The sequence below is a fragment of the Eleutherodactylus coqui genome, chromosome 1 (assembly GCF_035609145.1).
Source record: "Eleutherodactylus coqui strain aEleCoq1 chromosome 1, aEleCoq1.hap1, whole genome shotgun sequence".
Classification (NCBI taxonomy): Eukaryota; Metazoa; Chordata; class Amphibia; order Anura; family Eleutherodactylidae; genus Eleutherodactylus; species Eleutherodactylus coqui.
In genome coordinates, this window is record NC_089837.1 from 64384296 (window position 1) to 64407896 (window position 23601).

At 45.1% G+C, this 23601-nt stretch overlaps 1 protein-coding gene across 2 annotated transcripts in view; it reads left to right on the forward strand.

The window, feature by feature from the left end:
- WDR35 (WD repeat domain 35) overlaps positions 1-23601 on the forward strand; it is a 53506-nt gene that overhangs the window by 20105 nt on the left and 9800 nt on the right. For both annotated transcript variants that reach the window (XM_066596907.1, XM_066596915.1), the window contains exons 12-25: positions 720-743; positions 1788-1848; positions 3443-3587; positions 3671-3740; positions 4751-4804; positions 4972-5081; positions 6740-6950; positions 7164-7244; positions 7380-7516; positions 11676-11879; positions 14751-14897; positions 17057-17189; positions 18711-18821; positions 19890-20054. In XM_066596907.1, the coding sequence (XP_066453004.1) occupies positions 720-743; positions 1788-1848; positions 3443-3587; positions 3671-3740; positions 4751-4804; positions 4972-5081; positions 6740-6950; positions 7164-7244; positions 7380-7516; positions 11676-11879; positions 14751-14897; positions 17057-17189; positions 18711-18821; positions 19890-20054 (1653 nt within the window). The remainder of the gene's footprint in view (positions 1-719; positions 744-1787; positions 1849-3442; positions 3588-3670; positions 3741-4750; positions 4805-4971; positions 5082-6739; positions 6951-7163; positions 7245-7379; positions 7517-11675; positions 11880-14750; positions 14898-17056; positions 17190-18710; positions 18822-19889; positions 20055-23601) is intronic.

Consider the following 23601-nt stretch of genomic DNA (forward strand, 5'->3'; position numbering starts at 1 on the left):
GAATGTATTAAAATAATCAAAGCAGCAGTACTTCCATGTTCTCTACCCGGCGATCCAGCCCCGTGGTTCTCTCAATCTTTGTTTGGGAAGGATACCACCTGACTACTGTAGCCAGTCAGAGACAGCAATGTTCCCTTGGCATCCTGATGTCAGGATAATGGCCTCTGCCTAAGTCAGTTGGTATATACTCCCAGACAAAGAGCGAGAGGACGGGGGCTGTAGCGTTGGATGGCCGGGAAGAGGACGGGTAATTACAGCTGTTTTTCTTTTTTTAATACATTTGAAACTATACTTAAAAGTTAACTGGCAACCAGACAAGCCCTTTAAACTCTGAAAAATATATTGAGCATTTACACCTTATTGATCACGATGAATTATATGTTAAGATGGTAGACAAAATAAATTTCTTTCACATTGTAAAATGGTATCAATCCGCGTAACATTTATGGAATAGTAACACAGAGCACCACAATGTATGAATACTGGGAGGAAATACTAGAGACTGGTATATCTTTGGCTGCCTGTCCACCAGAAAGCCAAGTCTATTCTAGCTGTAGGCTGATGTAGATTTTCACTATAATTTAGATGATTTTTCAGGTATAAATAGGTTGGGTCTTGAACCCCCCTCCCCCCACGTTAAGCCCCACAGACTTTTAACCACAATTGTGTTGCTCCTTTTTCGTTTGCTAAATCTGTAATAACGGATTCCTTGTTTTTAGGGAGCATCAGCCTCTGGAGCACAGGTAAGTTGGGCGTTTTCAGTGTTATGTTGTCCATCCATGTTTTGTTTAATAAAATATTTATTGGTTTTGTGATGTTCAAAACATCAAACAAGAATTACAACATTAGTTTATCCATGTTTTGTCATCCCAATTAACCCCTTCAGTGGCACGCCCAGAAAATCTCTGGGGCTTGCTGCACTGACCATGCAATTAAACCCCGGAAGATTTCCGTGGACAGCTCAAGTGCTGAAATGTGCAGAGCACTGAGCCGTCATTTTCTGGGGTTTTTACTGCAACAAGCCCCAGAGATTTCCCTGCCATAATACCAACAGTCAAAGTAGTACAGTGGCACAGTGACTTGCGAGATTAAATTGCATTGTTGACTCATTTAAAAAACCTGCCCTGTGAGGCATGACATGGTAATAATAAACCTGCCACTGAAGGGGTTAATGTAAGGTCTTCTTGTGTCCAGCCATGGTGTGGATATACTGTATACCAGGAAGCAGGTAGCCAATGCCACTAGAATATTGCTGCTGGCCCCTAAATATTTGGGCTGTTGCTGTTGTTTAATTAATGTCTGATGAAAGTGGCTACTTAAAGGGAACCTGTCATCACCTATGAACACTATGAACTAAGTTATGGCGATCATAGGGCAGGTTTCGAGGATGCACTCTGCATACTTGCCCGATTCTCTGTTCCTGCGCTGTTACCTATGGAAGTCAACACACAGTGCAGCGGACTCCTCTCTGCCCGCTGTGTGTGCACACACCCATAGAGAACAGTGTGTGTGCGGTCTGTAGAGATGAGTCCGCTGCACTGTTCTTGTTCTGACTTGCATGAGAACAGGGAGCCAGAAAAGTATGCATAGTACATCCCTGGATGTAATACCTGGATCCAGGTCCATTGATATCCGAAAAGATCCTGACAGGTGGTCTCGGTGTCAGTGGGCCTGTTCATGTACAGCATTCTGCATCATGTACGCATTACACCATCTGCAGACATTACGGCTCCGACTCTTTGTATTTCTGTATTTACTAATGTCACAATTGTACGATTTCTTTCTAGTATGTGCTCGTTTTGTGCAATTCCATTGGAACCCCATTGGATTCGAAGTACATCGATATTGGTAAGGAGACTCATTGTGATTTAAGATTTACTTGACTTTTAGTTAAAGGGGCTAGTTAATATTTATACTACAGATCATGAAAAATTAACTCTTTGCATGCATTAAAGGGGTTGTCCAGTTGTAAGCTATTGATGGCCTATCTGCAAGAAGGTTCTGAAGATCCCTGCATGAGAGAAGCAAAGGTCACTCATGTGCACCTCCACCCCATTCATTTCAATCGGAACAATGGGGATTGAATTTGTAATTTCAAGCACCTCCATTGAAATTAATGGAGCAGCATGTGCAACCTCTGCTCCTCTCATGTGGGGACTTCAGAACTTTTGTTGTCCCGATTGGCGAGGGGTCCCAGCGGTTGGAACCTCACTGATCATAAAGTTATCCCCTATCCTGTGGATGTCCCTGGGCCCGTGATCGCCACTATCCAATGGATAACGACGATCACAGAAAAGTTTTTTAAAAAAAAGTTAAATAAAGTTAAAGTTTCACCTCTTCTCCTTGATCGGATCTGTGACGGTAGGTGAAAATACTCACCCCTGTCCTCCGCGATGTCCCGCGGCGATATGGTCCTTCTTCTTAGTTGGGCGCGTGCACAGAAGGGCTCGTGCCCCCGGGAGATTTAAAATCCCTCCGCTCCCGGCCAGCATGTACCTTCTGTATCTACCATTATCTGTAGTATGTAAGCTTGTTGGAGCAGGAGCCTCACCCCTACTGATTCCATCAACCGATTACTACATGTAACTGTGATTTTGTTTCTGCTCCCCCTGTCTTGTAAGCAATGAGGAATATGTTGGCGCTATATAAATAAAGATTATTATTATAGGATAGATATGCATTATTACACAATCTTGCTAGTTTTTAAAAAAACATACCCTCTGAAAGAGAATGGAAGGAAACCTTCTATTTGACTCCTAAAGCACTTATGTAGACCTATTAATGATGATCACACTGAGATGTTATTGCACACCAATTAGTCAGTCTTAAGATCTACCCTGATTGCTTGATTGAATTTTGGCCAGCAAGGGTTCACTACTACATATTGTGTGGAACTGCCTTTTCTCTCCAGCAGTATTGGGGTCTTCTTCAGTTGGCTATACAAATTTTTTTTTTAACTGGCTTTTTTATGTTAAACTTTTTTGGCAGTTCTTAGTGGGGGTCTTGTAGATGCAATTGTTCGAACGCTACTATAGTACACTGCATTACTTATGTAGTGCGTTCTACTATACATATGACATCCGCTTATTAGATTCTGCCGGAGCCAGGGTCTAATCGGTGGAGGACTTTGTCAGGCCTCCGGCTGCCATGGGGATCCATTGGTACCTTGCGATCACATTGTGGGGTCCCGATGAGTGACAGGAGTCCCCTTCCCCCGTCATCTGCTTGCATGCTGCAGTTGCCATTGATTGCAGCATGTACGGGGTTCAAACTTCTAGGATCTGAGGTTAGAGCAGGAGCCTGGCTGTCAGTAATCAGCCAATCCACCGCCTTAAAAAGATGTATGTGCAGGTTTAAAGCCCATTAATGAGGTCCGTTAAAAGGTGTATTGGCCGTCACTAATGAGTTGATGCAAACTTACCTGTTTCTTATGTATTCACAGTGCCCATGTTCGTCACCATGACAAAAACCCATGTCATAGCGGCCTCTAAGGAAGCCTTTTATGTCTGGCAATACCGAGTAGCGAAGAAACTGACTGCCCTGGAGATTAATCAGCTGCTGCGGACGAGAAAGGAGGGAAGAGAACGGTAATGATCAGTATAATGTGCCTATATTCATTCAACAGTGTAGAAGGAGGATGGAGAGTTCATTCTCTTTCCCTGTTTTGTAGGATGTTTCACATTGATGACGTCCCGTCTGGAACTGGGGAGGGGCTGATGGATTTCAGTAGAGCATTGGTGGTGAGCAAAAAAAAATCAATTAAACAAATTGCACTTCTAGCCGAATCGCTTATCCACCGGATAGGTGCCAAATGTTAGATCAGTGGGGGTCCGACCACTGGGACCACCAAAAATCACTAGATTCCCCACGCATAGGAGCCCTATTGCTCTCTATGGGTGCGTATGATACACCATGTCAGTGCAAGTACTAGCATAGCAGTTGTGTTTTTCACACATGTTGCTAGGAAACATGCTAATGACTTAATTAAAAAAAACCAGATCATTCATACTTCCCCCCCCCCCCTCCTGCTTGCAGTACAACGCATGCATGCGCGTTACAAAAATGATCATATGCAGGAAAAATTGAACAATACGTATTTCGAACGCTGCATTGTTTACACAGTGTTTTACGCATCTGGTCGTGTGAATGAGCCCTTAGACAGCAATGGTGTTAGAGCGCATCCCTGCTAAAGAACGAAGAGTTGTACGTTCAGACACAGGCTGGAGCAGCAGCATTATATGTGCTGGACTGTTCAGTGCGTCTTCCTGACATCCTCCTCTGACCCCTTTCTTTATGTCCAGAGGACCACCTTTCGCTGGATGTTTTTCCTCGATCACACCATTCTCTGTATACTCTCCACACCATTACAAAGAAAACCCCACTAGGTTGTCAGTCCATGAAATCCTGCCCTGGCTAGTCCACTACCGATGACCAAGAGGTCGCTCAGATCACTGGATCTTCCCATTCAATGTGGATTCACACTGGAGTTGATCAACGGGAAAATTGCTGATTGGATTTTATGCTACATTCCGGGGTCACGGGGATAATTTCCATAAAGTGGCCATTCAGTGTAGTTGGCAACCTGGGGACACAACTCCGTGGGGAGAAAGCTTCAACCTTGCTAGGCATCGTAGGTATGATGCTTGCTGTCTCAGATCCGGCACTAGCCCCACATCTCCGCCTTTTTAAATGCTCGCTCTTCACCCAAACTTATTTTCTTTTATAAATGTTAGTTTTTGTTTTATTTCAGCCAACAAGAGATCTCATCTGCTCCATTACCGCATCTGATAGAGTCTTCATTGTGGTGAGTACTCATGTTATCGAATGTCTCAGCCTGTACTATAGAGGCGAGCAATGTGGCTTCTTTAGGATATTTTTCCTTACTTAAGGCTTTAAAAAGAGATTTTCCTTGGATCTCCTTATTATCTATTCTTGTATTAGAGCGCTGACTGTTCTCTCCGTATTCTGTAGGCACGCGAGTCTGGGACGGTGCACAGATACAGTTTACCCAACATGGGTCTAGTACAGAAGTACAGCATGAGCTGTCGGGCGTACCAAATGTGTTTGAACTGCAATTCCAGGTAACTCTTAAGGGCCATTTAACGTGATGGTTATCGCACAAAATTAGTGCAAACGAACGAAAATGCAGGGTAATCGTTACATCTAACTGCCTAATACTTTTTGTTTGTCGCTCACTTTCAAGCAGCATTAAAAAAATCACTGATTCGCTCAATTCTCGCTGCGTGTAACGCTCCCCGCCCATCGCTTCATATGGAATGTGAAACGCTGAGTGAGAAGTCAGCGATACTTCAGCAGTAATCTTTCTGTCTAAACGCTCTGCACGACCAGCGGTGACGTCAGCGCTCATGCAGTCGTTTAGCCAGCAGTTGTCTCGTGTAAACGAGGCATTACATTTTACAGGGGGTTTCCTACAAGCCCTCCTTTCTGATAAGCAAGCCGCCCACTGATGAGCTGGGAACGGTAGTGGTAGGCTTTCTAGTGACTACACAAAAGTACCCCTGTGCTCAATCCTCAATTTACCTCTTTGTTACGACTAATGGAAGAGTTGCCACGTGTTACTTTGGTCTCCTGCACATGGTGAGGAACAGATGCTGGGTGACCACCTTTGTTGAAAGCCATTATAATGTCCATAGGAATTGGTGCCCAGCCTATCACAGGCCTTGAATGCCGTATTATGGAGAATTACTATCTCCAGAAAATCTGCAAATGGAGTATAGGGTGGATTTGAAAATCTGCAATATACCTATCCCCTGCAGATATTTTTCTGCTGTAAGGCCCAATGTCCATGGGTGGATTTGATTTGCGGAACCTGCGTGGGAACAACTGCAAATCAAGCCGCCTATAGAGATGCATTAGCATCCGCAAAACAATTAAAAGGATACGGATGTCATTTTCTCCCGGTGTGTGAATCGCACGCGTGGGGAAAAAAATGCAGCATGCTCCATTTTCTGTGGATTCCTGCACAGACAGCTTCCATTGAAGTCAATGGAAGCTGTCCGATCCGCAGCACAACCACAGCTGACACAGTTGATGTGACGCAGGGTCCGCAGGTAAGCAGGAGACTTTGAAAAAAAAAAGAAAGAAGATCCGTCCGGCATGTAGACCTGTGAGTTGAAAAATGACAATTCCAGGTGCTGTCTGTCTGCAGAGATCTGTCTGTGTTTGCTGCAGTGATCTGCAGCGCATATAGTCACCTTAATAGTTTAACTACTTGGTAATTGAGTATAATGTACACATTGTAATATTCTGACTAAAGAGGTTGTCCGGGACTTTTACTATTGATAGCCTTATCCTCAGGATAGGTCATCAGTAGTTGATCGGTGGGGCTCCTCTCTTTGGGACCCCTGCTGATTCCCGGGACCGCTGTCCATGCAGGCAGTGCTGGAGGCAGATAGTGCTGTTCGTGTTGCAGTGGCCTAGTTTGCTACTGGAGGCGCAGATTTCATTGAATTCAATGTAAAACAAACCCAGGCCACTGCAACATGGGAAGCACTACCTGCACTGACAACGGGCCTAGTGATCACCTGATCAGCAGGGATCCAGAGCACCAATCAACTATTCATGAGCTAGAGGATAGATAGATCATCAATAGGAAAAGTCTCGGAGAACCCTTTAAGTCCAGGTTATTATTTATTAGCTATTTATTGGATAGGTGACAGCGTTATGGGTATATACATATAGTATCCATCAATTAACAGTATTTAATGATCTTTTCCAGCCGCCTAGCTATTATAGATATTTCCGGAGTTCTCACGTTTCTGGACATGGAAGCTCGGTACACAGATAACGCCGGGCAGCAGATCATTGGCGAGCACCTGAATTTCGAGCGTAAAGATGTCTGGGACATGAAGTGGGCAAATGACAACCCAGACCTGTTTGCCATGATGGAGAAGACCAGGATGTATGTGTTCAGGAACTTGGATCCAGAAGTAAGTGTTCATAACACATCACACGCCTGCAGTACTGTTACCTACCTACAGCCCATGCGGTGTGCCCAGCGGCATTGTCAGACCAGCTCCACAAATCCTTTACAAGGTGGCATGGAGCTGGTCATGTGATCACTCTTGGACAGGTGGCTAAGAGGGTTGACTATATAAAATATGGTCTCATTAGTGTCTTACTTTCACCATTATTGATTTTAGGAACCCATTCAGACTTCAGGTTATATCTGCAATTTTGAAGACTTGGAGATAAAATCCGTTCTTCTGGATGAACTGCTAAAGGTATGTTATAGGTGTTTGTCTAATTAATAAATTTATATACATACATAATGTATGGAATCCATACATGTACAATTTACAGGAAGTCCTATAAACCGTAACAAGGAATGGCACATAAATCATTGTCTTCCCACGCAGGATCCGGAGCACCCCAACAAGGATTACATCATTAACTTTGAAATCCGTTCACTGCGTGACAGCCGAGCGTTAATTGAAAAGGTTGGAATTGAAGACGCCTCTCAGTTTATAGAGGACAATCCCCACCCTAGACTATGGTAATAACAGATGTTATATAATTCCATCATGTGGTAACAGGAATCACTAGCTGTGCTGTATGTCTGTATTTGCAGGGAATATTAGCAGGAAAATGTTTTTTTGATACTAGAAGCAAAACTGGTGCAATGTACCAATAATATTATATTGTTATTATACAGAACCTGTCACTATGACTTACTGCTGAATGTTAGGACCTTTATGAGATGCTCTATACTAGTCGGTATGATTACACTAAACTGGCCCTAAGTGCCAAATATGGGGGCCAGAAGAGAAGAGTTTCTCGTTCATATCATTGGGGGACACAGTGAAGACTGTGGGTATAGCCACTGCCACTAGGAGATGACACAGAGCAGAAAGTATTAACTCCTCCTGCTAGCTATAGCCCTCCTGCCAGCACCATGCTGATCAGTTTTTAGCGTACTGTCTGCAGGAGGCAGACATCTTAGTTTAGGTTCGTCCGGATCACTTTTTAAGATTGAGGCTCCAGCGAGAGCGTTAGACCTTCTTCTGGCAGTCGACTGCCTGCTTACTTAGGGTGTCATTGTGCACATTCCTCATTCCCAACGTTGTCGGGTTTTATTCAAACCTGTTCGTGGTAGCCAAAAAGGACGGCGCAGTCAGACCAATTCTAGACTTGAATCGTTATGTCGCAGCAAGGCATTTTTACAAGGAGTTTCTGAAATCATTCATCTCATCTATGAAGCCAGGGGAGTTCCTTTCCTCAATTGTCATAAAGGACACGTATCTTCACATTCCTATACATGGGGCACATCAGAGGTTCCTCCGCTTTGAGATACAGGGGAACCATTATCAGTTTGCGGCTCTGCATTTCGGTTTGGCCACGGCACCCGGCTTGTTTACGGAGGTCCTTGCAACAGTGATGGCTCTCCTTCATGCCAGAGGCATTGTCACCACCCCGTACCTGGACGACATACTCCTAAAAGCCCTGTCTCAGGCAGATAACCTGGAGGGCCTCCAGATAGCGCTACAAACTTTGACGAGGTTTGGTTTGATTATCAGCCACCACAAGTCATTCCTGACTCCAGTGCAAAGACTTCAGTTCCTAGGGTTCGTCTTCAACCTAGCTTGAAGCAATTATTTCTGACCCGCTCCAAGATGTCGCTTTTTGAGAAGAGCGTTTGATCACTGATGTCTCGGAAGCCAGTCTCCATGCGTCACTGCATGAGGGTCCTGGGCTTGATAATATACTCTTTCAAGGTGATCCCTGCCTGCTAAAAGAGCTTCAGAGCAGTGCCGGGGAGCCAAGTGGCAAGATGCGCCAGCAGCGGAGAGGTGAGTGTATGTATGTGTATTTATCACTGCAGGGGTTGCCTGCATTCCATTGCTTCCCCCCCCCCCCCCACCCGAGCATGCTTGGACCAGTAAGCAGTTACTCAAGATGAGCGACGCTAGCTCAAGTAACTGCTGTTTCTGAGCGTGCTCGCTCATCTCTAGAAACGATATGTAGGGTATATCCTAGTCACAAGAGACTAACGGAGCGTGGATTGAGCTCATTGCAAGCACAACTGACTCTTCTCTAAAGGGACAAAGTTAAACAGATAATCTGAAAGGATGGAAGATTCCATGGACTCATTGTTTTTTGCTGGATGATTTATATATTGGGTACATAGGAGAGACTCGAGGGGGAGGGGGGTTGCAACGTTTTTGTTTTTGAATTTATGTTTTTGTTTAATATGAAAAGTGATGTATATCTAAATTTTTATTTTTTTTTAATATCAAAAAGAAAAAATAGCAAATAACGTCAGGTCTTTGAGGGGTTAATTAAAACTCTATGATCTTCATATGCTGTAACAATAAAAGAAGGACCTCCCCCAGCGATGCAGCGCAGATATTCTGATGCTCCTAACTGGCTGTAGCAATCATATGCTCGGCAGCTTGGAAACAAAAACTTATCAGTGGCCTCAGCGGTCATGGTGATCAAGATCTCTGCTTGCTGTCAGTAAATGAGACATTTTTTTACATCCGTTTTCAGTAATCCCCCCCCCCCAGCCCCCCAAAAAAAACAAATAAAAAAAAAAACACATAAGTTGCACTTTCCTCTTGTTAAATGCTGTAAGTTTTCCTGTTTTCCCATGCAAATAGTGATTTATGGGCTTGTTTTCAGCTTATGGAGATTTACACTGTGCCGGCCATAGCGGGGATTTGTACTGTTACTTCCAGCAGAGCGGGGTGAAATGTGAGATACATTGAGGTCTAGACTGCCATGTGAAGCCAGACTGATGGAAGCCGTCGTCCCATGGAGAATGTATGAAAATAAACAAGGCCACAAGGTGCTGTTTGTTCCAAGGACACCTTCCATGCAGGTGTGACACCGGCCATAAACCCATAATGTATGGATAGTGCCGCCTGTATTAAGCGCAGGGAAGATAAACATTGGTTTTCCTTTGAACCCCCGTCCAGCGCCTTGTTTCATGGGATGAACAGGGCAGTATAATCTGGTTGGTTACATGTGTGTGAGGCATAGTACCGCAGTGTTAGCAGCCCGCTGCTCAGCGCCTCATTTCCTATTAGGCTTAGTGGGGTTTTCAGACATGCAGCAGCCGGTCGTGGGAGTTTTGTAGCCGCAGGAATGCATCGGACTGCAGAATGTCTACACAATTTGACCGCAATGTAATACTGATCGCTGACGTTTGTGCACAATAGTACCGGTGTGTCACAGCCGCACTGCAGCAGAGATCCGGGGGAGGTTTGTGCAGGCCTGCTAATTGCACAATGTCTACCACTAGGGCGTATGGGAAATGTCCGTGACTACTGAGTTGTAGGTTGCCGTGTTTACCAGGGCAACAGATATTTTACATCTTCGATTTAAAGGGTACCTGTCATTTCAGGTGGATTCTCAAAATCAGCTGCCATGTGTGTACATGAGGAAAGACACTAGATCTGCCCATCGTATGACTTGTTTACGGTATTTTTCACTAGTTTTTTTTTTTCTCTGCCCGCTTTTATCTTGAAAGGTTGAAATCTGTTTCAGATCCGCATCAAATGGTGCAGATTTTGAAGCCTTTTTTGGTGCCCGATCTATTTGTTCATCAGGAGATAAGCGGCGCCAGAGCCGTCCAGCTGCAGCTTACCCTTTCCTGAACACATGAACTTTTGACTGAGTGTTTGTGTGTATTGGGAAGTCTGGGAAACAGCTGGTGGTTGAAGGATCCCGTAGCGACAGTTATGGGCAGAGCTGGTCAGGGTCTGCTAGGACACTGCAACTCTGCTGTAGCTTGGGGCACCCGGCAGTCACATGATCGCTGGTCGCATAGTAGAAGTTATACTTTCACAGTACATAACGCTCATTGAAAGGAGAAGGCAGAAACAGTTAAAAACCACTATCGGACGGGATTAAAGCCCAGGACCAAATGCCGTAAATTTAAGTTAGGGGGTCTCTGGTATCAGAACTGGTATCAGAGAAAAAGTTGTCCACAGCAAGCTGTCTTGTATTCTGGTTATTGTGGGTAAGGAACTCTTTTTTTTCCCATACGGTTTTAATATAGAGTACCTGGGGTCTTGTGTCAGCATACAGATCCACAGCTATATGATTGGTACAACCGAGGCAAACTTCTACAGTAGGAATGGTAAACTACCCAACCTTCTCAAAATTGGAGGCAAACAGTCACCACATGTGGACCAGACCATAGTACGAGGCTAACTAGGCATTCCCCGTGAGTGCAAAAAATATTCAGGGGTTTCGCCATGGTAATAGGACTGTGAAGAACTGATAGAAACCATTTCTGGGACCAGAACCTTCCTGTTGGGCAGCATGTTGGCTTAGTGATTAGCATTATTACCTTGCAGCGCTGGCGCCCTGGGCTTGAAGATGATCGTAGGGCTGCATAACGTTTGTATGTTCTTCCCTGGTTTGGTTTCCTGCCACACACCAAAAATATACTGATAGGAATTTAGATTGTGAGCCCCGATGGGGGACAGTGACAATCTCTGTACAGCTCTATAGAATATGTATGTGCTATATGTAAGAACATTGTGGAAATTTAAGGAACACGATGGGCCTCATTTACCAACACTTGCCTGGCTGCTGATAGAAACCGATCGCAGTGTAATAGTATTTACTGCAGAGCATGGTAAGAAGTAAACTCTTCTCAGTACATAACTCATTATGGACCACTTCTACTCCCCCCCCCCCCACAGGCGACTACTGGCTGAAGCCGCACTCCAGAAACTGGACCTTCCTACGACTGAACAAGCCTTCGTCCGCTGTAAGGACTACCAGGGAATAGAATTTGTGAAACGGCTGGGCAACCTGCAGAGCGAGCCTATGAAGCAAGCTGAGGTCTCCGCTTATTTCGGCCGGTTTGAGGAAGCAGAGAGGATGTATCTGGATATGGACAGGAGGTAAGAGGTTAAGGGGGGTGTCCCAGATTGGTGCCTGCCAATGCAGTTCATCCCCTTTCAAGTGAATGGAGCTGAACTGCAATGCCAGAAATACCTTGTAGATTGATGTGGCGCTGTCTCTGGAAAACCGTGCATCCTTTTGCCTGTCTTGGACAAACCTCTTTACCCCTTAACACCACAGGGCGTAAGTTTATGTAAACTTGCGCCCTGTGGATGGCGCGGGATTAGAAGCTGAGTCCTCGCCATTCTGCAGCGGAAGCCGGCTGTTACCAGTAGCAAGCCTTCCACTGCAACAGCGGGGGTACATAAAGACAGTGACTCCGCTGTTAATCCCCTACATGTAAAGGATTCACGGAGGGAGGGCACTCCCGGCTTGCCATTGCCTATGATCGCTATTACAAGTGATATGGAATTGCAGTACAGAAGTCCTGCAGTGCTTTATCATGGCGATCAAAGCTGCTATGGTTCAAGTTCCCTTTAGGGACAAAGAGTGTAAAAAAAAAAAAGCATGCAACAAAAAACCCTTTTTTACTTATTTCCCCTTATTTGTATAAAAAATTAAAACTTTAAGAAAAAACCCACATTTGGTATCGTGTCCATAATGACGGTACTATAAATTGAACACACTATTTACCATACATAGCAAAAACCATTAAAAAATTGGAGGCAAAATGTTTATTTGGTGGTTGTACCTCAAAAATTGCATTAAAAGTGATCAAAAAAGCTGTATGTATCCCAAAATAGTACAAATAAAAGCTACAGCTCGTCACACACAAAAGCAAGCCCTCACAGAGCTCCGTCCATGGGAAAAAAAATTATAGGACTTTGAATGCAGCGATGTAAAAAAAAGTGTTTTTATTGTGCAAAAGTGGAAAAGCCTAAAAAAATTATAATATTTTTGGTATTGTTATAATTGTACCTACCCGCAGAAAAAATGTATCATGTCATTTATGCTGCATGATTAACGCTGTAAATAATATCAGAACTGATGTGTTCCCTCCCTGCTCTCAAAAAAAACATTTACAATACATTATATGCACACAAAAATGGTACCCATAAGAACTACAGTTCGCCACGCAAAAAACAAGCCCTCATACGGCCGTGTCAACGGAAAAATAAAAAAGTTATGGCTTTTGAAAGGGGGAGATGAAAATCCCCCAAAAATCGTTGTGTCCTTATGGCCAAAATAGACCCTGTCCTTAAAGGGGTTGTCTCACGGCAGCAAGTGGGGTTATACACTTCTGTATAACCATATTAATGCACTTTGTAATATACATCGTGCATTAAATATGAGCCATACAGAAGTTATTCACTTACCTTCCCTGCGCTGGCATCCCCGTCTCCATGGCTCCGTCTAACTTCAGCGTCTAATCGCCTTCGGCTTGGTCTGGCACGAGCGGTGTTCTGGCTCGGCCCCCTTCTACGCATCATTGCGTAGCTCCACCCCGTCACGTGTGCCGATTCCAGCCAATCAGGAGGCTGGAATCGGGACGCGCAAGGGGGCGGAGCTACACGATGACACATAGAAGGGGGCGGAGCCAGAACGCCACTGCTGCCGGACAGACCCGAAGGCAGAAGACCCTTCTGCGCAAGCACGTCTAATCGGGCGATTAGACGCTGAAGTTAGACGAAGCCATGGAGACGGGGACGCCAGCGCAGGGAAGGTAAGTGAATAACTTCTGTATGGCTCATATTTAATGCACGTTGTATATTACAAAGTGCATTAATATGGCCATACAGAAGTGTATAACCCCACTTGCTGCCGCGAGACAACCCCTTTAAGGGGTTAATTGTAAAATGCTTTTGTATGTAATTGTGGAGTGTTTCTAGGGTATCTCTCCCATTGGTGTGGTTGAGGGGTCCTATACTTATAGTACAGATGTGCCCTGGAGGTGAGATTGGTTACTATTATACAGGGTGGGTCACAGAGAAGAGGCCTGCCACCACAGTCTTATGAAATCTGGGTTGCCTATAACCATAAATCACAGCGTAGCTTTCATTTTGCCAGTATAAGAAATGAAAGCTGTGCTGTGATTGGTTGATAGAGTTTCTTTCAGACTGCTTTCATAAGAGTGTGCTGCCAGCTAGTCTTCTGTGGCCCCCCCTGTACTATACTGATAGCTCAAATATTGCATATTGTTACAGCTATGTGTTTTGGATGCATAAGGCTGCTTTCACATCTGTGCTGGGGGTTCCATTTTTGTGCTCCATTCGGGGAGCAGGAAAGGGGAATCCCCTGGCTGAATGGATCTGTCTTATGACGGAACCCAACAGCGCTGAATGGACTCCATTGACTATAATGGGGTCTGTTTGGTTTCCGTTCAGCAGTCCGGAATTTTACCGGATGAACAGACGCTGCATGTAGCACTTTTTCTTCCAGTATTTCATGCCAAATCGCCGATGTTCTGCGAAAGCAGCCTCAGCCATTCTGAAAGGGTCAAGTCAAGCAAACTGTTTTGTTGGGTATGATTGCTTTGCTGCACCTCTATGTGTTTGAGGTCTGTGCCGACCCTGGATGATGTGATTGTTCCCAGCAAGAGAAGCCATGTAATCTTGTAGATATGATAGCTTTTAATGGCTAACAAAAATACATGATGTTACAGCGAGTTTTCCAACCTACTCAGGGTCCTTCCTTAAACCTGGGGAAGAATCTGAGTAGGTTTGAAAGCTTGCTATAACAACATGTATTTTTGTTAGCCAGTAAAAGGTATCATATCTACAAGATTACTTGGCTTCTCTTGCTGGGAACAATCACATTTTGCTCTACTGGGTAACACGGTACCAAACCTTTTTCATGAATTACATTGTGTATGTGAATAGCTGCTACATCTGCAGTTTCTATGAATCCATGTCCGCTGTTCACCTTCACAGAGACCTTGCTATCAGCCTGCGGATAAAACTAGGAGACTGGTTCCGAGTTTTGCAGCTGCTGCGGACCGGTTCTGGAGACTCGGACGACGCTCTCTTGGAGCAGGCATACAATGCCATTGGTGACTACTTTGCAGACAGACAGAAATGGTAAGAAGTGTGTGTAGTTGTTGGTTTGTAGAACGTACTAAAAACTTTAACAAGCAAGCAAGGCTAATGCACGGTGTTATACTTCATGGAAGGACTGGGGAGGCGGAGCATGACTTCCCGATTTCAATCTGTGTCATGCTACGCCCCCTCGTGCCCTGCACGACAATGTATGGACTAGACCAGAGTGTTTTGGTCCGAAATGACAAGACACTTTTTAGCAATTTCACCCATGTGGTCTTTTTATGGCACTTTTTTTTCCCCCTGGCCTGCCAAAATTATTTTTGCTGAGTTTTTTTTTCCATCACATGCAGGGCTAATTTTGAATACCTTTTTTTCACCAAAAATATTTTCGATCTTTTATTTTATTAGGGGTAATGTGTACAAAAACTTAAAGGTTTTAAATTTTATAGTTCGTTTTTTTTTAATAATGATATTTATGTTCATGTGAAGTACAGGGATGGGTTCGCCATTTTGTTTTGGACGTTTGATATATAATTACAGGGTGGAGCTGGTGATGGTGTAGATTGGTGTCAGCGGTGGATTGTTTTCTTGTTTTCATACATATTTTTATTTTAGTCTGTGATTTTTATTTTTACTTATTTTTGTAACTTTCTGACTTGTTGGGGGTTGTTAGCGATCACGTTCTGCTTCCTGCATTTTCTGTATAGTGCTCACTGTGCGCTATGTAGCCTGTAAAAGAGAAGGCTGAAGGGGTTAAAAATGACTTCTGTTTTCTCCTTCTGGAACTTGGCTGTGTGTGACAGCTGAAAACCCGTCCTGCTCCTGCTAGGGTGCAGGAGCTTTAATCCCGCGCCGTATATTTAGTATCAGCCAAGATTACAATCTGGGAACAAGCGCCATATATTTGCTGCAACATTCCCTGTCGTTCCCCCGGTGTGCCACTGCTAAGAAGCCCACCCATTTTAATTTTATAATGGGTGGGCTACTTGTTAGGACCTCTCAGTGCATTGAACGACAGCTTCCAGTGGTCATACAAGGCAAACAATAGGGAAGGTAAGTATAACACTTACATCCCCGGACTCAGTGGGTCACCCACTTTTAGCCCATAAACTTAGTTTGTAGAGTTAAAAGTAGGTGACAGTGTCTGTTTAAAGAGACCACCACCAGCTTTTTGCAGTAATACATCTGCTGTGCATCTGTGCAGAAGTTTTTGAGAAACTTGCCTTTTAGCACCAGCAGCACATGCATAGAAGATTACTTAAAGGGGTTGTCCCGCGCCGAAACTGTTTTTTTTTTTTATTCAATAGGCCCCCCGTTCGGCGCGAGACAAACCCAATGCATGGGTTAAAAAAAACAAAACGTTTAGTACTTACCCGAATCCCCGCGCTGCGGCGACTCCTTCCTTACCTTAGCAAGATGGCCGCCGGGATCTTCACCCACGATGCACCGCGGGTCTTCTCCCATGGTGCACCATGGGCTCTGTGCGGTCCATTGCCGATTCCAGCCTCCTGATTGGCTGGAATCGGCACACGTGACGGGGCGGAGCTACGAGGACCAGCTCTCCGGCACGAGCGGCCCCATTCACCAGGGAGAAGACCGGACTGCGCAAGCGCGTCTAATCGGGCGATTAGACGCTGAAATTAGACGGCACCATGGCGACGGGAACGCTAGCAACGGAGCAGGTAAGTGAATAACTTCTGTATGGCTCATAATTAATGCACGATGTACATTACAAAGTGCATTAATATGGCCATACAGAAGTGCTGAACCCCACTTGTTTTCGCGGGACAACCCCTTTAAAGTAGTCATAGATGGTCATAAGCTGCAGGCTGGCCACACCCACCCCGTCCTCCAGCCAATGATTGACTGCTCTCTGCTTATTACTATGTATAGAGAGAGGCTGGAGGGAGGGGTGGGTGTGGCTAGTCTGCTGCTCATGAATATGCAGGACTAGTTCTGTGTCTGTTTGCTACTAATTAAATGCAAGTTTCACCCAAACTACTGCACGGATCCACACAGCAGACATATCCCTGTAATCTGTGTGACTGGCACTACCTTATGGTGTTCTCACTAAGTTGTGAAAAGATGGGGACAGAGTCTCTTTAAAATTTGCCGTCTGTCTCCAATGTCTATTAATCCAGTTGATTTGTATAATGTGACATGTGATCTCTCCATATTAACCTGTTGTTTACATGCAGGGTGAATGCAGTGCAGTACTATGTGCAGGGCAGGAATCAGGAACGCTTGGCAGAATGCTACTACATGCTGGAGGATTATGATGGACTGGAGATTCTGGCCAATTCCTTGCCGGAAAATAATAAACTGCTTCCTGTAAGTTTCTTCCGGGAAATGCAGAATTATATGCAATGTGTGTTAAAGCGGTTGTACCACAATTACAAGTTCTCTCCTAGTCATAGGATAAGGGATAACATGCTGAGACCCCTACTGATCACGAGAACGGGACTCCCGTATTCCCCGTTCTGAATGGGACTGAATGGGGCGCAGGTTGTGAAAGTGCGCTAGCGCGCCATTCACTTTCAGTGGGACTGTGGGAATAGCCGAGTGACACCTGCTCGGGTGTTTCTCTCAGCCCCATTGAATGGAGTGCCTGCCGTACATGCTCAGGCAGCGCTCCATTCATAGTACATCACTGTGGGGAAGAAGCAACCTCGGCAGTGACGGGCAGAGCAGAACGTAGGAGCCCTGTTCTCCAGATTGGCAGGGGTCTCAGCGGTGAGAGCCTCACCAATCTGTACATTATAACCTAACCTGTGAATAGGAGAGAACTTGTAATTGTGGCACAACCACTTTAACGTATGACCTTGGAATAGACCTACAAGTCCTGCTCTCTGATTGGCCAAAAACTGCTCATGTGATCAACACTTCCTAATCAGAGAGCAGTGTGCATTCAGTAGCTGTTGCAGCCATTTTGGATGGCTGAAAACAGGGCCTGAAACTGGCAGATCGGAGGAGCAGCATAGAATAACAAATGCAGGTAATATACCTCCAACCTCTTGAGTCAGAGGACAGAATTTTGTTCCAAGACCGGATGGCCACTTTTATGTGCTTGGGCTTCTCATGTTGTCAGGGACTGGTTCATGTAATTGCAAAGCATAAAATAAAAATGGGCATCAAATGAGTACAAATATGACTGTGTTCGTTAAGAGAATTTCAACTGTGCCTGCAGTACCATCTTGGACCACTGCAAAGTGTCTGGAGCTGTCTGTCCGGGACACAGCGGCTCCATGGACTACAACAGAGGCTCCAGTGATTAGCTGATCGTCGGGGGTTTTGAACTCCTGTGGATCTGCTAATGATGACGTATCCTGAGAATGGATTAGTAGCTTAAAGCTGCATAACCCAAGAAAAAAAAATATTATAACCCAGTATAAGGAACACATAATGATGATTATTACCCATCGTCTATTAGGCCGGGCTCACACGACCGTACCATAATACGCTTCGTAAAAATCACACATTTTACCGGCGCAGAGAACTGCGTATCCCTGTGTATTGTGGCCTTTTTGCCTGTGTATGAACCGTGTATTTTACGCACTCCGTCATTCACAGGCTTCCAGTATATACGCAATGTAATTTTATATGTACTGTTTTCCGAGCGAACACATAGAAAACAACAGGGCATAATATACGCAATAAATATACACAAGTGTGAATGAATGGAACATTGAAAATCAGTGTACTTTCACTGAAGCCATTCGCCGTGTATTATGTGATTCAACTAAGTTCGTGTGACCCGGCCTAAGCCAATCAGATCCTTAACACTTACTCCGTGTATGGGCAGCTAACATATTTAAGGTCCGCATTGCCACTAATTGATCTGTTTCTGGGCAGGACATCGCCCGGATGTTTGTGACAGTGGGCATGTGTGAGCAGGCCGTGGCAGCGTTTTTGAAGTGCAACATGCCAAAAGCAGCAGTAGATGCCTGCATGCACCTGAACCAGGTAAGCAGTAGTCCCAGGCAAGAAATGGTACAGATTCATTGTCATTGTATTTATCTCTTTAGATGTAAAAAACCGATCCTGTTTTTTAAGCACCTACCAGAAGACACTCATAAAGTCCTTTTTAATGTATTTGCTGAATTTACTTGATGTTATGGGCCCAAAGCCTGATCCGCACTACTGAGATAGTCTGGTGATGACCAGCCCCCTTCTGTAAGGTACAATGGAGTCATGGAGAACGTCTTTAGATCCAAATCACCATCATTATGGTTGTCTACAGCTTACGGCTGGCCAGACACATTATACGTAGCTGGCAGCCGAATGCTTGGTTGACTCACGACTATCTCTCCCAAACCCCATACACAAGTGCGCTCGGCTCTGCCAAGTGTTCATGGTTCCTGAGTGGGGAGGGAACTAAAGGATTGGGCAAGTCGAAATCCAACTTGCATGTTCCTTATTCCCCCCAACATCTTCTGGAATTGGCAGGGATAGGACAAAATACATTGCATTGTGGGGTCACTGGGACCCCCTTTCTCTGTCATCTGCTTACATGTTGCAGTCCCTAAACATGCAGCTGTTAGCCAGGCCTGTGTTCATGTGCATTGAGCTGATTTCTGCAGGATGGAGACTGCTCTGTTCCCACTGCAGTGGCCAGGTTTGGTATCACAGGTGAAGTTCCCATAAAGTGAATAGGTGTAATAAAAATCCTGGCCACTGCAGTGGGAACGGAGCGCCTGAGTTCACTGCCTCAGAGAACCGTTAATTAGTAGCGGTTTCGGATGATTAACTTGTGCCAATCTACTACTGATGGCCTGAGGATAGGTCTATAGATAGTATACAGCTGGACAACCCCTTTAATAGTTCTCGTTCATAGTGTGTTTGTACTTTACTGTGTTAGGAATATTGGCTTTCAGCCCTTCATACAGTTAGTTGATGGTTGCGTTTCCTTTTCCTCCGCAGATTGTTTGTAGTGGTTCTCCTTACGGGATATACTGTATGAATTCTATACCCCTGTAAATCGCACACAACCACCAAATCTAATGGAAGTAACCAAAAGTCCTTGTATTACAGTGGAACAAAGCAGTCGAACTCGCCAAGAACCACAACATGAAAGAGATCGGATCCTTACTTGCCAAGTACGCCTCTCATTTACTAGAAAAGAACAAAACGCTGGACGCCATTGAGCTTTACCGGAAAGCCAACCACTTCCTGGAGGCAGCCAAGCTCCTATTCCAGGTAATGGTGGAATACAGGGCCCACAGTATGAACGGCCCAGAGCAGCGATCCCGACCGGGCTGCGGTATTTACTTCTGACAAGTTCCAGGGATGTTATTTTGTACTTTAAGGTTTTGCTGCAAGAATGATTCTCGCATATAGATCCGGGACCCCCATATGGAAATATCACATGATCTGCTGGTCGACCCCACTAATCATTTAGCCATTGTAGGGTTGTGCCATAATCTCCGCTCCTGGAATTACCCTTTAAATCTGAAGTTACACCTTTATTTAATGATATTTCATGTAATATTCTCCATTTCCATCTATAGCTGATTTCAAGATTTTGCTAGTTGTCCTTGGAAACAGACAGTAGTTTAGCTCCACCCCCTTGTCAGATATGTGACCTAAGGCTTTGGTTTCATCTGTATATCTGAGCACCCACAATGCACCCCTCTCTGGTGTTTACGAAGCTACATGATTCTGAATTTAGGTTTAGATGTGGCTCAACATCAGTACCAAAATTAGTAAAGCAACAGGTTTACTAAACTACTCAGACTGCAGAGTTCAGTTGTAGATTCGTAATGTGAGATGGAGCCCCTTCACGCCCCATGATGTACTTCTTGGAAGGGAAGGGGTTCAAACGAAATGCCATATATGTATGGCATGTGCTCAGGAGCTGAACTCGAACCGAACGAAATGCGCAAAGAGAGTCGGCTGTAACTGACATCTGGAGTCCCATTACAATGGTGCAGATTGGAGACAGCTCTGATCCCTGCTGTTAACCCCTGACATGTCACAATTAATGTTGGTCGCGTCATGTAAGCAGTTAACAGAGAGCCCCCCTCTGTGATGTCAAAGCCCTTCGCCATTTAGTCATGGAGGGCCAGTGGATTACCATGGCACTTGGATGACTGACAACGGCCTCTGGGTCTGCCATGGCTTGAGATTGCTAAGATAAGAGACGTATTGCAGTGTAGAATCTGAGTAATCATAAAATTGCAGGTTTAAGACCCCTACAGAGGCTGTTTGACCATTCAGTGTCATGGATGTCAACAGGGCAGTCCAAAAACCAGAGGGAGAAGACCCAGACATTGAATGCACTGATGCCCAATCATGTTTTCATCCGAAGAGGAAGATGAGGGTGGGTCTGTGCATGTGGTCAGCTCTCCAGAGGCAATGTGTACTCCCACCATCAGCTGTTTTAGTGAGCCAACCTGGGCCAAGAGGGCAAAGAGTCAGCCTCATCCTGCTGCCTCTTCCTCCATCACCCTTCCTGGTCATGCAGCAACCTCTGAGCACAAAGAGGCCGTATTGTGTAGAGGCGGTAGTACGCTGCTTCATGCCTCTCCTCCGCAAGTGATGATCGGGCTGCAGGTTTCAAAGCCAGGAGTCACTCAAAAGTTGGCACTGCCTTCACCAACCTTGACATCCACACTATATTCCAGCATGTCCCAGGTCAGCAGCCAGTCCTCCATCCTGCAGTAATGAGCACAGAGCCTGAATGCAGGCACACCAGGTCAATGTTCTGCAGGTGGATCATAAAGCCAAAAGTGGTGATCCACGTTTCATGGTACCCCCAAGAGTTGGGGGACATTTATCCTTGTATGTCCCCTCCTCCTTTCTTTTTCTCCACCTTTGCATACAACCTTTCAACACCCTACACATCAGCACAGATATCTGTATGTTACCAAACCTAGCTTCCATACAGCCGCACACGTTGTAGATGCCAAAATGTTGTCCTAAAACTTATGTTTTAGGAGAAAAAACTTTCTGACAGTAGGGGTGATCAATGCGTGGAACAGGTTACCACAGGAGGTGGTGAGTTCTCCTTCAATGGAAGTGTTCAAACAAAGGCTGGACAAATATCTGTCTGGGATGATTTAGTGATCCTGCACTGAGCAGGGGGTTGGACCCGATGACCCTGGAGGCCCCTTCCAACTCTACCATTCTGTGATTCTATGCCTAGGGAAGTGCAGCCACACGGCTGAAGAGCTGTCGATGGCTTTGCAGGCCCTGGCTGAAACGTGGCTTACCACGCACAATCTGAAGCCTAACAGGTGTAGTTTTTTTAAGCAGCCTGCAGGAAAAGCACAAGAGTTGGACTCACAGTAACAGGCAGCACTTATCCATGATGGTTAAAGAGTATGTCCGCTCCCACGTGGATGTACTCCGTTATGGCGTTGCGTCCTTTGACTTCTGGGCGTCTAAGCTAGACCAGTGGCCGGAACTTGCACAACATGCTTTATAGGTGCTTGCCTGCCCCACTGCCATTGTGCTATCAGACAGGGTGTTCCGCACAGCTGGGGATGTGATAACTGACAGACGCATCTGCCTGTCCACGGACAATGTGGATTGCCTGACGCTTATAGAAGAACCAGGCATGGATTTCACCTGGTTTCTGCAGCCCCATGGCAGATTCCACTGATTTAATTCCATGATGGCAATTTTACTTGCATATGACTGAGCATAGATTTATAGACCACACTGTGTCCTCAAGGAGCTGGTGGTGGTGGTGGTGGAACTGCTGCTCTCCTTCTCCTGCATCCACCATGGTTCCTTCTCCTCCTGCCAAGGTAAAAATTTTATAAAGCACAGGAAACATCTGTAGCTCTACAGCTGTTCCTTGGAGAAGGCCCGTGCTCGGCTGTTCTGTTCACCTGGTAGAATGTGACCTTTGCAAACTTTATGACATTGCTTTTAAAACAAGTAGCACTCTTGCTTTCTTCCTTGGTGCAATTTGTGACCTAGGAGACACTATGTGGGCCGCCTTTTTAATTCTCACTGACTCCTCTGTGCTACAATTGACCCCCTACACCACTGTACACTACTTTGACCAACTTTTCGGAGGGACACATTGTTCCTCAGATGTGTGGCTATATTCCCAAGCAATTTGGGTGGCTGTGGCTTTATTGAGGACCTTCTGGAGGCAAATTAGTGAACCCGATTTTTACTCCCCTTGACTTTAATAGGTGTCAGAATTGATCATCCCAATTCATGATGATTTTTATGAAGTTGGCTGATACCCACACTAGCTGATTATTCCACTAATCGCTCATCATTAGTCTGTGATTGGCAAACCCCTTTAAAGTCCTACATTAAGTGGTACTTCTTGGGCTACACTACTTAACTAAATCATAACTGCATTACTCAATTTTTTTGTGTGTGTTTGCAGGGTTTTAAAGAGGTTTTTTCAGATTTTGATATTGACGGCCTATCCTAATCCTTTGTAAATCCAGACACTACTAGCAGTCAGCTGACTGAAGGAGTTGCGGAGCTTGTTCCATTCATTAGTAGGCATAGCTCCGTACAGTGGTTGTGCCTGGTACTGCAGCTCTCCACAGCTCAGTCCTTTACCAGTCCCAGCTCCGTATGTTAACAATGAAGGGGACGAGCACTGCAGTGCCGTAAGTCAGTTCAAATAAGAAAGATGGAACAATACCTCTACAGCGCCATCTATTGGATGGCAGCATTCCTTCAGATCAAAGTGACATAACAAGTCTTTACAATGATTGGGAATATGAAACCAAGCCAGAAGACCATACACAGACTGTTTCGGGGTGATTGC